At 36.7% G+C, this 12,599-nt stretch overlaps 1 protein-coding gene across 1 annotated transcript in view; it reads right to left on the bottom strand.

The window, feature by feature from the left end:
• CAPZA1 (capping actin protein of muscle Z-line subunit alpha 1) overlaps window positions 1-12,599 on the bottom strand; it is a 47,465-nt gene that overhangs the window by 8,007 nt on the left and 26,859 nt on the right. Inside the window, exons 3-6 of the mRNA XM_067727286.1 lie at window positions 8,357-8,408; window positions 7,120-7,183; window positions 2,396-2,602; window positions 434-513 (exon numbers count right to left, since the gene is read on the bottom strand). Coding sequence (XP_067583387.1) covers window positions 434-513; window positions 2,396-2,602; window positions 7,120-7,183; window positions 8,357-8,408 — 403 coding nt within the window. The remainder of the gene's footprint in view (window positions 1-433; window positions 514-2,395; window positions 2,603-7,119; window positions 7,184-8,356; window positions 8,409-12,599) is intronic.

The raw sequence follows: 12,599 nt of genomic DNA, 5'->3' as shown, positions 1-12,599 counted from the left end.
CTCGGGCTTCCCTGGTGGCACAGTGGTTAAGAATCCGCCTGCCAATGCAGGGCACACCGGTTCGAGCCCTGGTCCAGGAAGATCCCACATGCCTCGGAGCAACTAAGCCCGTGCACCACAACTACTGAGCCTGCGCTCTAGAGCCCGCGAGCCACAGCTACCGAGACTGCACACAACTACTGAAGTCCCCACGCCTACAGCCCGTGCTCCGCAACAAGAGAGGCCACTGCAATGAGAAGCCCGTGTGCTACAACAAAGAGTAGCCCCGCTCGCCGCAACTACAGGAAGCCCGTGTGCAGCAACAAAAACCCAACACAGCCAAAAATAAAAAAAATAAATTTATAAAAAATAAAAAAACAAGTCTCAACTGCTGGTTTGGTTTCTTTCCTGTATAAATTAGATTAAAAAAAGAAGAGAACATTTACTTTCTTACCAGAAGTTTTTAGGCTGAAACTGGTGGCTTTCAATACATGCAATAATGGTCTGTTGCCCATCTATAGTTTTAGCATAAACCTATTGTTAAAAAAAAAAAGTTAGATTCTTGAAAACATATTTAAGCAACAAACACTATACAAAAGCAGTGTGCTAAATCCTTGGGGGAGATGAAGAGTCAAACAGGGTAAGCTTACAACTCAGAGAGTTCATGGAATATGAACACAAACCACATGTTAAGTTCTAGAGAAGAGAGTGGTACAATGAATACAGAAGGAAATACTGCTTTAGGTTTAGGGTACAAGAGAGGTACCAGTTGGAATGGGCCTTACAAGACAGATGAGATTCTGGTAAGTAGAGACTGAGAATAAAGATGAGTAGGCAGTTCAGGGAGGAAACGGGGGTGCTGGTCCAGTGAATGACTCAATGGTAATTAGTTCTGTCAGGTTAGAGGGTGTGTGTGAAGTGGAACTGTGGAAGATAACATAGGATGGTAGATTTAGGCCATGTAGTAGTAGATGTAAGGTAAGAAGACTGGACTTTATTCTACAGGCAACGGACAGAAACCAAAACAACATGACCAGAACTATTTGGGGATAATAATCAATATTGGTGTACAGAGTAAAATGGGAGAAAAGTTGAAAGTTAGGCTACAGAATTAATCTAGGCAGTAAAATAGGGTAGTGTCAATGGGCATAAGGATGCAGAAGCACAGTCAAAAGTCTGGCAACATATAGCAAGTGAAGGGCAAGAGAAAGGAAGGGGCCAAAGTACTTGCATGCTTGGGTGACTAGAAAGACAGTGGTGTCATTAACAAATTAGAAAATTCAGATGGAAATGTCCAGCTAGAAGTTAGAAATACCAACTGTTCCTTAGTGTAGGAGAGGTGAACAAAAATGTGATCACCAAGGAAAAGAAAAAAACAAAAGGCTTTACAGTCCACAAAATGTTTTTATATTTATTTTCCTTTTGCTCTAATAAATATAGTGAAACACACTTATTATCTATAGATGATAAAGGTGAAGTTCACAGAGCTTCTTGTCCAAGGTCATTCAGAAAGTGGTTAAGGTAGAACCCAAACCCATTGCTTTTCTGACACAATATTCTGTAACTTCCCCTACATTAAATAAACTATGAGTTTTTGAGAGAGAGAAATACAGCAATGGGGAATGCCTACATTTACAAAAGTAGGGGAGAGGTAAAGAAATAAGCAGAGACAGAGTAAGAATAATTAGAGGGTACTGACATAGCAGCCTAAGAAAAGATAACTTCTAGAAGTAGCTGGTTGGCCTCAGTGTGAAATGCCATACAAAAGTCAAGGACCAAGAAAAGGACACTGGGTCAGGCAATTCAGGAATCATTAGTAACCTCAGAGAGCAGTTTTTGTAGAGTAGGGACTGAAGCCAAAATTCATAGGGTTAAGAAGTGGATAAGTAATGAGGAGGGCACTAGTAGGAGCAGAATGCTCCATGGTTTGGTTGTATAGCAGAGAGAGAGATGAGGGAAGGGAGAAGTAGAGGAGAGGAAGGAGGGGCAAGGTGGAAGGAGAAGAGAAGTAACTTACAGGAATTACTATCTTAACTGAAGAAATGTCCTCCCTCACCCCATACCCAACCCACTTAAGGACAGGAGAAACAAAAATATTTCTAGGTAGGGCTTCCCTGCTGGCGCAGTGGTTGGGAGTCCGCCTGCCGATGCAGGGGACATGGGTTTGTGCCCCGGTCCGGGAGGATCCCACGTGCCGCGGAGCGGCTGGGCCCGTGAGCCATGGCCGCTGAACCTGCACGTCCGGAGCCTGTGCTCCGCAACGGGAGAGGCCACAACAGTGAGAGGCCCATGCACCGCAAAAAAAAAAAAAAGAAAAAAAAAAAAGAAGATATGTTGTGGCTGGCCAAAGCCTCCAAATGATAAGGTAAATATAAGAAAAACAACACTCTAATAATGAAGCAGGCAGATACTTAACAGTACAGAAGCCGTTGGAATAATGATCTTTCACATAGGCCCTTAAAGCACTGTCACAGGATTCTCTCCAAGACTTCAGACCTCCATCTACTTCCTCTGGCTGGGGGTCACTTGCTTCTTTCCGTAAGTGATCAAACTTAAAGGAAATTTTGTTTCTTGGATCTAAAAATCTGCTATTACCCAGGTCACCGTGTTCTGTAATTAAGACCTTCCAAAGAATAATTACAAAAATAAGTAACTCTGTAAAAAAAGACAGTTCTTCTTGTCACATTTTACAAAACAAACAAATACAATTCTGGAGACGATTAACTTTTCATTTAGTCAGATTTCTCTTTCATAATCGATTTTTCAATCAATTCATATTTTTATTTTTATAAAAATATTATGTTTTGGGGTAAGTCAACTCTAAACTGCAACATTTCCCCCATTCTAACAATACCCTTCATTTCTTGGTTTCTGTTTAATATACAACCTATGTACATACATATAACTGTAATAACTTATATGTACACTTTTGTATTCCTTTTTCACATATTTCATGAACTTTTTCCAGTCATTACACTTAGCATTTAAAATAGGTGATACAATAAATCACATGGTTCAAAAATGAAAAATACTATATAAAGTAAAATCTTTTTCTCACCTTTATCTCCCATTCACCAAATTCCCAACATATACCCCCTTTCCACACAAAGGTAACTGATTTTATTAATTTAGAGCAAGAATTGTCTTTGGCAAGCTATGCATGAGGTGGCATTTGTTTCTGTAAATAAAGTTTTGTTGAACACAGCCCCACTTGTTTGTTTTTGTATGGTCTATGGCTGCTTTCCTGCTACAATAGCAGAGCTGAGTAGTCAAGGCTGACTCTTTGTCCCAATATTTACTATCAGATAATATTTACTATCGGACCCTTTACAGAAAAAATTTGCCAATTTCCAATTTTGATTATTCTTTGTTTCTTTTAACAAATAGAATTTAATATTCTAATTCTCCACCCCTTTCTTTTACACAAAAACTAGAATACTATAGTGTACTTTTTCTTTCTTTTTAATTCTGACATATCTAGATGATCTTTCCATAGTAGTGCTTAGAGAACTTCCTTGTTTATTATAGCCAGGTATGACTCTATTGTACAGGTGTACAAAAATTTATTCAACCAGTCCCCTATTAATGGATAGTTTGGGTAGTTTCTAATCTTTTGCTGTTATGAACAATACTCCAATGAATGTCCTTGTATGTTTGTTATGTACAAATTACGTACATGTGCCAAGCACACCTGTGGGATAAATTCCCTGAAGCAGGACAGTTGGGTCAAGGGTAAATGCATTCATAATTTTGATAGAGATCGACAAACTGCCATCACAGGATGTTGTACCAAGGTACAAGCCCATTTCTTCTCACCTTAAAAGAAAAGTCATTTATATTTCCACTTTGGTGAACTATGTGTACCTAACTTTTGCCCACTTTTCTACGGAGTCTTTGGTGTTTTTCTAGTTGAACTCCAGGGAGATTATCCTTTTGCATGTGTTTTGAGATCCACATATTTTCCCCTAACTTGCCATTTGTCTTTTGACACAGTTACCATTTAAAATTAACTATATATGATCTCACTATATATCTCATTATACACACCATAGTATACTTAATCATTTCTGAATTGAAGGAGCTTTAAGCTAGTTACAGTTTCTACCATTGAAAGCCACTATAAGTTCTACCATAAATAAAGTCTTCTCTTCTCCTTAAAAAGAATTCTTTGGAAAGAATTCTTACTTTTGAGATCTCTGTCCTTATCATCAGACTATCTTTAAAAACCTTGTTTATAATGACAGTAGGAAAAATACATAAAACTATTTCCTTAGTCTTACCTTCATAAAGCTTTCTCATTATAATTTTGTAACTTCTGTAACTACAAGGTGAATATATTCACATTAAAATTTTAATTTGTACTTCCTTAATTACTATTAGTAGGTGATCTAACACTTTTCATGTTTGCTCTGTATTCTCCAATTGGGTACAGTTGGTTCATGTCTGTTGCTCATTTATCCACTGAACTCTTGGCATCACCCTTAGGTATTTGAATAACCTTTTTATTATGTTTGAGGTACATATTTTCTCCTTTTTAAATCTTATTTTTAAAATCTTTTTATTCTGCAGAAGTCACTTTCTTTGATAAACTTTTCTAATGTTTCATCATTATTCAAGTTATGAATCTCTTTCCATTTCCTAGTAAATTTTTATGTTTAAAAAATAGTTGGGCTTCCTTGGTGGCGCAGTGGTTCAGAGTCCGCCTGCCGATGCAGGGGACACGGGTTCGTGCCCCGGTCCGGGAAGATCCCACATGCCGTGGAGCGGCTGGGCCCGTGAGCCATGGCCGCTGAGCCTGCGTGTCCAGAGCCTGTGCTCCGTAACGGGAGAGGCCACAGCAGTGAGAGGCCCGCGTACAGCAAAAAAATATATATATAGTTAACCTTTAAACTATACTTGGAATTAATCTAGGTATACAGTTGGCTTTGAAAATCAAAATTAGATCAAACATACATTTTATCAATTATTTCCTTTTCCCTTCTATTTTATGTTACTTAGTTTAAGGCTCTACTGTCATTGCTTTATGTCTTTATGTTTGCTAGCATTAGTCTTCCTTCATTGTTGTTCTTGATCAGAAAAATCCTGTATGGTCTATTACAATTGTCATTAGGAATTGTATGGAATCTATTTGAAAAAGCTTCACATATTATTTATATTTCTAAATCGGATAAACTTTCCATATTATTTATATTCCTTATTCAGAAATGTGGCATTTACATCTATTTAATTTTCCATTAATTTCTCTGATTAAAATGTGTGTGTGGGTGGGTATATATGAACTGTGTGACAGACTCTTGCTTGTTTCCTATCCAATATCCATTCTCTCCCTTTTCCTTACTAATAGAACCTCAAAGGTTTTCAAGAAGGCAATATGTCCAACTAAAGAGACAACACTTCTCAGCTAGGAATGATAAAGTGATATGCATTCTGGCAACAATTTATCAGTGGAAGGTGCTTCTGGAACAGCCAATAGCACCTCTTGCACCTTCCTCCTTCCTTCCTGGAACATGCATTCAGTGCCCAGAGATGGATCAGCTATCTTGAGAACATGATAATGAAAACCATACATAAGGATGGCACAACAGAGAGCTAGAAGCAACTTGCGTCTCTGATGATATGGAACTGCCATAACATCCCAAAATATTACCTCTGGACTTCTTATGTGACAAAAATAGTCTCTATTTAGTTAACCCACTGTAGTTGATTTTCTATTATATGCAGTGATGGCATCTACTTTAATAACTCAAACATCTTTCCATATTTTCCTTTTATGTCTAGGTAATGTGTTGTTGTTGTGGCTAAGAATGTGAACTCCTTTTGACGATATTTTTAAGCTGGCTACCGCATGTATATGGGAATGTTCTTATATCATATATCTGGACACAGACCTTATTATTTCAATAATTCTGCTGTATTAGTGAAGTATACAATATCAACTGTAAGCAATATTTATCATTTATTTTTCAGTGTTTTTTTGTCTTTTATACTTATAATTAATCTAGTTCCATTGAGAAAATAAAGATAAGCACAAATATAAACTAAAACAAACAAAAAACAACAAACAAAACATATTACGGTAATCCTGTAATCCCAACATAGGGAGTTAACATTTTGGTGTATATTTTCCCACATTTCCATTTCTATGCACATCTATATACTACTTTATTTCTGAGTCTAAAGATGCATACATTCCCCTCATGATTTAACATCTCATAAAATGGGATACATCTTAAACTTGACAGCATCTTAGGACTGTGTCATAGTTTAACTGACAGTATTTTCTCTCTTAGTGGCATATAAAGTAAGATGTACCTTTCACAGAATTTAAGATGCAGATTAGTATAACTGTTCATTTAAATATCTATTTAAAAATAAACTAGCATAATGCTACATATTGCTTTATGTTTTAGCTTAATATATCATGAACATATTCCCAGTTCAATATTTCTATCAGTTTTCAATGGTTACATAGGATTTTGGCCTACAGATATTTTATTTATTTTATTAAAAAAATTTTTTTAACATCTTTATTGGAGTATAATTGCTTTATAGATATTTAATTTAACGCTGGACATTTAGATTGTTCCCAATTTTTCATTATCATAAACCTTGCTTCAAATAATCTTTTTACACATTTATATACTTATTTCCCTAGGATAAATTCTATGGACTTGTGGGTTCAAAGGGGGTTCAGACTTTTAAAAGGCATTTGCTATTTGGTGCCATATTGCCTTTGAAGTGTACATTAATGAATTTGTAAAGCCCTTTCATATAATGTTAATAACTGCGGTAAAAATGGGAATATGTATTTGCTTTGTTCCTGTACTGGAACAGGAATTCTTGTTTTCCTGTTAAATATAATGTCTCCTGTTATTCTTACCAAGGAGAATTAGAGACAGCTGGAAAACTTGTGTAAAACTCAATTCCTTTTACTTTTACTGTTCTTGTTAGGGACAGCTCTCTCTTCAAAGAAACTCCTAGTATTTTCAGAGGGAGGAAGAATTTCCTAATATGTAGAATACCTACAAAAGCTAAGAATACTAAGACATGAATTTATTCAGCATCTTATCTTCAGACATCTGTTTTATAGTATTTCTACTACTTTCCAGGCACAGTCTATCTAATAGAAACAACTATTACCTGATCTTCATATCCTTCTATCTTCACAGGTGTGAACTGATCCATGTTATACTGGGCAAATGCACTGTTTTTTTTTTTTTTAAAGGGAGAAGAAGGAGAGAAAAGAATTATATATAAATAAATATAAAAGATAGTTCAGGGAATTCCCTGGCAGTCCAGTGGTTAGGACTGCACACTTCCACTGCAGGGGGCCGGGTTCCATCCCTGGTTGGGGAACTACTATCCTATATGCCATGTGGCACAGCCAAAATAAAGAAGAAAAAGGTAGTTCACAGAACAGTGAAAGAGAATGTATAATTGGGGTATCGTTCATTATGGCAATTATAGTGATGCTGTGCAAATTTTAGGTTTGTAGGATCTGGTCCCAAAATGAGTTCTGAAAAAGCAGTATGGACAGGGCAGAAGACTTTCCCAGGCAGCAATTCTTAAAACATTTTCTACAGTTAAAATCTAAACAAATTATGTATCACACCAAATGCCTTAATAATAATTATTTGTTGCTCTGCATCAAAATCCTTGTTCCATCTCCCCACCCCACACTTGCCCAGTCATTATCCAATTCTGATTTCCTCTTTACAGAGGAACTCTGGGGCCAGTTGGATAGACAGTAACTGAAAGACTACTTTGTATTGAAGAATAAAGAACAGTAGTGATAAAGCCAGAGAACAGGGGCCCTAGAAAGCTAGATAGTATTTAGATTTGAAGAAGACAAGAAAACCAACCAACCAACCAACCACCAATCTAATGTTTTTGAGGACAAGGACAAAATGAAAATGATATTCTAGAAATATTAGTTAGCCTGACAGTGATAAGGAGCCAATGATTGGGTAGAATAATAATGCAATTATTCTATGGTTAACTCTATTAAGGTACGTTCTGAATATCTGCTATTTTTTTGCAATTTGAGAAACATTATCACTCCTCAATAGCAGCCTAATCTTTCTATAACTGGCAGTTATAAAAAAATTCAGCCTGAACTAAAAGAACTAAACCTGCTTTAACAGGGAAAATCTAGGCAAAAATAAAAATAAGACCATATAAAATAAACTTTAAGGAAGTAAACAACATTTTGGGGGAACATGTTTTCTCCAAGTGGAAAAAAAAACCCCTAAAATTGTTAAAAACCAACTGCTTTATTTTGAGGTATTTTAAACTTAGTTTTCAGGTACTAGTTTACTATCAACATAGTTTACCCAATATTAGAATAACAAGTAAGTGGACTTAGAAAGATACTTACTGTGCTGCCCCTTCCCTGAGGAGATTGTCATTATTAAGTAGTAGCCGGACATCTGAGGAGGCAAACAACGTTAAAGATGTTAAAATTCAAATGTTCAGTAGAAGACAAACTTGGAGAAATTTTAGCGGATTTCTAGATTAGATTTTTAGAAAACCAGGCTTTGCAAGATTAGTCTTTGGATGTACTGCATATGTAGAAATTCTAAAAATGTACACAAACAGATGCTAATATTCGCAGATTTATACAGAATTATTTGTGGTATAATAATCCAACAATAAATTCTCAAGGAATTTCATAGCAAATGAAAAACATGGTTTACAGAAGGTTACAGTTAGGACTACTTATTTGTATCTAAAGAATCCTTTTAAAACAGATTAAGAATTGTAGGCTTTTCTGTAACATCAGACCAAGAAAGCTGGGCACAATTCAGTCAGTGGCAGTGAAATTACTGAACATATTTTTCTTTAGAGAATCTAATGTGGGGCCTACAATCTTTTTAAAAAGCTGTATGTCAAGAGTCTAGTCACTTTTCTTTTGGAAGAGGTGTGTCCTTGTTACTAAGAAACTACCAAGCATTAACTCGAAGAGAGAAGGCTGATTATAAGCCAAAGGCAAATGACTCTTAGAGCTTCTGAAAGAAGGGGCTGGCAGAGGCCAACGTGTAGCATGCCATTAAAAACCAGCCATCATGTCATAAGTAGCTTGCCAACTCAATCTAATGCTTTGGTATCAATTACTCTCATGATAATCCTATAAACTACATTCAGTTGTCAGAAATACAACAATGTACTTCTAACTACAAAGACCACTAATTTTTGTTAAGTCAAGGATTTATCTGAGCTAATCAGCTGGATAAAGTTCAAGTCATAGGAGTATTTCTAAAAACTCTTTGTTGAAAATTTACATTTGGTCAATATGGAAGAGAGACTAGGCGAAGAAAGGCTGCATTTGTTTTTCTTGATGTTACTACTCAAATATCCAAAAAACAAGTCTATAAAGAAGAGTGTCTTGATTTACTTCTATTGTATTATTTCACTCCTTGTAAATAACATTTATATGTTCTCCTAGTTACTTTTGCTCTGCATCATTGATTTTACCAGTGGAAATTGTTCTACAATTTGTGGGGCTCTGAGCCAAGTGCAAATGAACATTACACAGTTCCTCTAACTAAGCAGGTAACCTTCTTTTTTTTAAAATTATTTTTAAAATTTTTATCAGAGGATGGTTCCTTTACAATGTTGTGTTAGCCTCCACTGCACAACAAAATGAGTCAGCCGTACACATACAGATATCCTCTCCCTTTTGGACTTCCCTCACATTTAGGTTACCACAGTACATTAGGTAGAGTTCCCTGTGCTACACAGTATGTTCCCATCAGTTGTCTATTTTATACGTAGTAACTATAATGTATATGTGTAAATCCCAGTCTCCCAATTCCTCCCTCCCCACCCCTTTCCCCCTTGGTATCCATACATTTCTTCTCTACGTCTATGCCTCTATTTCTGCTTTGCAAATAAGATCATCTATACCATTTCTCTAGATTCCACATATATGCATTAATATACAATATTTGGTTTTCTCTTCCTGACTTACTTCACTATGTATGACAGTCTCTAGATCCATCCACATCTCTACAAACGACCCAATTTCGCTCTTTTTTATGGCGAAGTAATACTCCATTGTATGTATGTACCACACCTTCTTTATCCATTCGTCTGTCGATGGGCATTTAGGTTGCTTCCATGACCTGGCTATTGTAAACAGGGCTGCAATGAACAATGGGGTGCATGTGTCCTTTTGAATTATGGTTTTCTCTGGGTATATGCCCAGTAGTGGGATTGCTGGGTCATATGGTAATTCTATTTTTAGTTTTTTAAGGAACCTCTATACTGTTCTCCATAGTAGTGGCTGTATCAATTTACATTCCCACTAACAGTGCGAGCAGGTTCCTTTTCTCCACACCCTCTCCAGCATTTGTTGTTTGTAGATTTTCTGATGATGCCTGTTCTTACTGGTGTGAGGTGATACCTCATTGTAGTTTTTTTTTTTTTTTTTTTTGGCGGTACGCAGGCCTTTCGCTGTTGTGGCCTCTCCCGTTGCGCAGCACAAGCTCCGGATGCGCAGGCTCAGTGGCCATGACTCACGGGCCCAGCCGCTCCGCGGCATGTGAGATCTTCCCAGACCGGGGCACGAACCTGTGTCCCCTGCATTGACAGGTGGACTCTCAACCACTGTGCCACCAGGGGAGCCCCACTGTAGTTTTGATTTGCATTTCTCTAATAATTAGTGATGCTGAGCAGCTTTTCATGTGCTCTTTGGCCATCTGTATGTCTTCTTTGGAGAAATGTCTATTTAGGTCTTCTGCCCATTTTTTGATTGGGTTGTTTGTTTTTTTTTAATATTGAGCTGCATGAGCTGTTTATATATTTTGGAGATTAATCCTTTGTCCGTTGATTTGTTTGCAAATATTTTCTCCCATTCTGAGTGATGTCTTTTTGTCTTTGTAGTTTCCTTTGCTTTGCAAAAGCTTTTAAGTTTCATTAGGTCCCATTTGTTTATTTTTGTTTTTATTTCCATTACTCTGGGAGGTGGATCAAAAAAGATCTTGCTGTGATTCATGTCAGAAAGTGTTCTTCCTAGGTTTCCTCTAAGAGTTTTATAGTGTCCAGTCTTACATTTAGGTCTCTAATCCGTTTTGAGTTTATTTTTGTATATGGTGTTAGGGAGTGTTCTAATTTCATTCTTTTACATGTAGCTGTCCAGTTTTCCCAGCACCACTTACTGAAGAGACTGTCTTTTCTCCATTGTATATCCTTGCCTCCTCTGTCATAGATTAGTCGACCACAGGTGCATGGGTTTATCTCTGGGCTTTCTATTCTGTTTCATTGATCTATATTTCTGTTTTTGTGCCAGTACCATGTTGTCTTGATTACTGTAGCTTTGCAGTATAGTCTGAAGTCAGGGAGTCTGATTCTTCCAGCTCCATTTTTTTCCCTCAAGACTGCCTTGGCTATTCAGGGTCTTTTGTGTCTCCATACAAATTTTAAGATTTTTTGTTCTAGTTCTGTAAAAAATGCCACTGGTAATTTGATAGGGATTGCGTTGAATCTGTAGATTGTTTTGGGTAGTATAGTCATTTTCACAATACGGATTCTTCCAATCCAAGAACATGGTATATCTCTCCATCTGTTTGTGTCATCTTTGATTTCTTTCATCAGTGTCTTATAGTTTTCTGAATACAGGTATTTTATCTCTTTAGGTAGGTTTATGCCTAGGTATTTTATTCTTTTTGTTGCAATGGTGAATGGGACTGTTTCCTTAATTTCTCTTTCTGATCTTTTGTTGTTAGTGTATCGGAATGCAAGAGATTTCTGTGCATTCATTTTGTATCCTGCAACTTTACCAAATTCATTGACTGGCTCTAGTAGTTTTCTGGTGGCATCTTTAGGTTTCTCTATGTATAGTATCATGTCATCTGTAAACAGTGACAGTTTTACTTCTTCTTTTCCGATTTGTATTCCTTTTATTTCTTTTTCTTCTCTGATTGCCATGGCTAGGACTTCCAAAACTATGTTGAATAATAGTGGTGAGAGTGGACATCCTTGTCTTGTTCCTGATAGAGGAAATGCTTTCAGTTTTTCACCATTGAGAATGATGTTTGCTGTGGGTCTGTCGTATACGGACTTTATTATGTTGAGGTAGGTTCCCTCTATGCCCACTTTCTGGAGAGTTTTTATCATAAATGGGGGTTGAATTTTGTCAAAAGCTTTTTCTGTATCTATTGAAATGATCATATGGTTTTTATTCTTCAATTTGTTAATATGGTGTAACACACTGATTGATTTGCGTATATTAAAGAATCCTTGCATCCCTGGGATAAATCCCACTTGATCATGATGTATGATCTTTTTAATGTGTTGTTGGATTCTGTTTGCCAGTATTTTGTTGAGGATTTTTGCATCTATATTCACCAGTGATATCGGTCTGTAATTTTTTTTTTGTAGTATCTTTGTCTGTTTTGGCATCAGGGTGATGGTGGCCTCCTAGAATGAGTTACTGAGTGTTCCTTCCTCTGCAATGTTTTGGAAGTTTGTGAAGGATGGGTGTTAGCTCTTCTCTAAATGTTTGATAGAATTCACCTGTGAAGCCATCTGGTCCTGGGCTTTTGTTTGTTGGACTATTTTAAATTACAGTTTCAATTTCATTACTTGTGATCGGTCTGTTCATATTTTCTATTTCTTCC

This window comes from Pseudorca crassidens, chromosome 2, assembly GCF_039906515.1.
Source record: "Pseudorca crassidens isolate mPseCra1 chromosome 2, mPseCra1.hap1, whole genome shotgun sequence".
NCBI classification, from domain to species: domain Eukaryota; kingdom Metazoa; phylum Chordata; class Mammalia; order Artiodactyla; family Delphinidae; genus Pseudorca; species Pseudorca crassidens.
The sequence above is the reverse complement of the archived record's forward strand: the minus strand, read 5'-3'. Positions and strand labels throughout refer to the sequence as shown.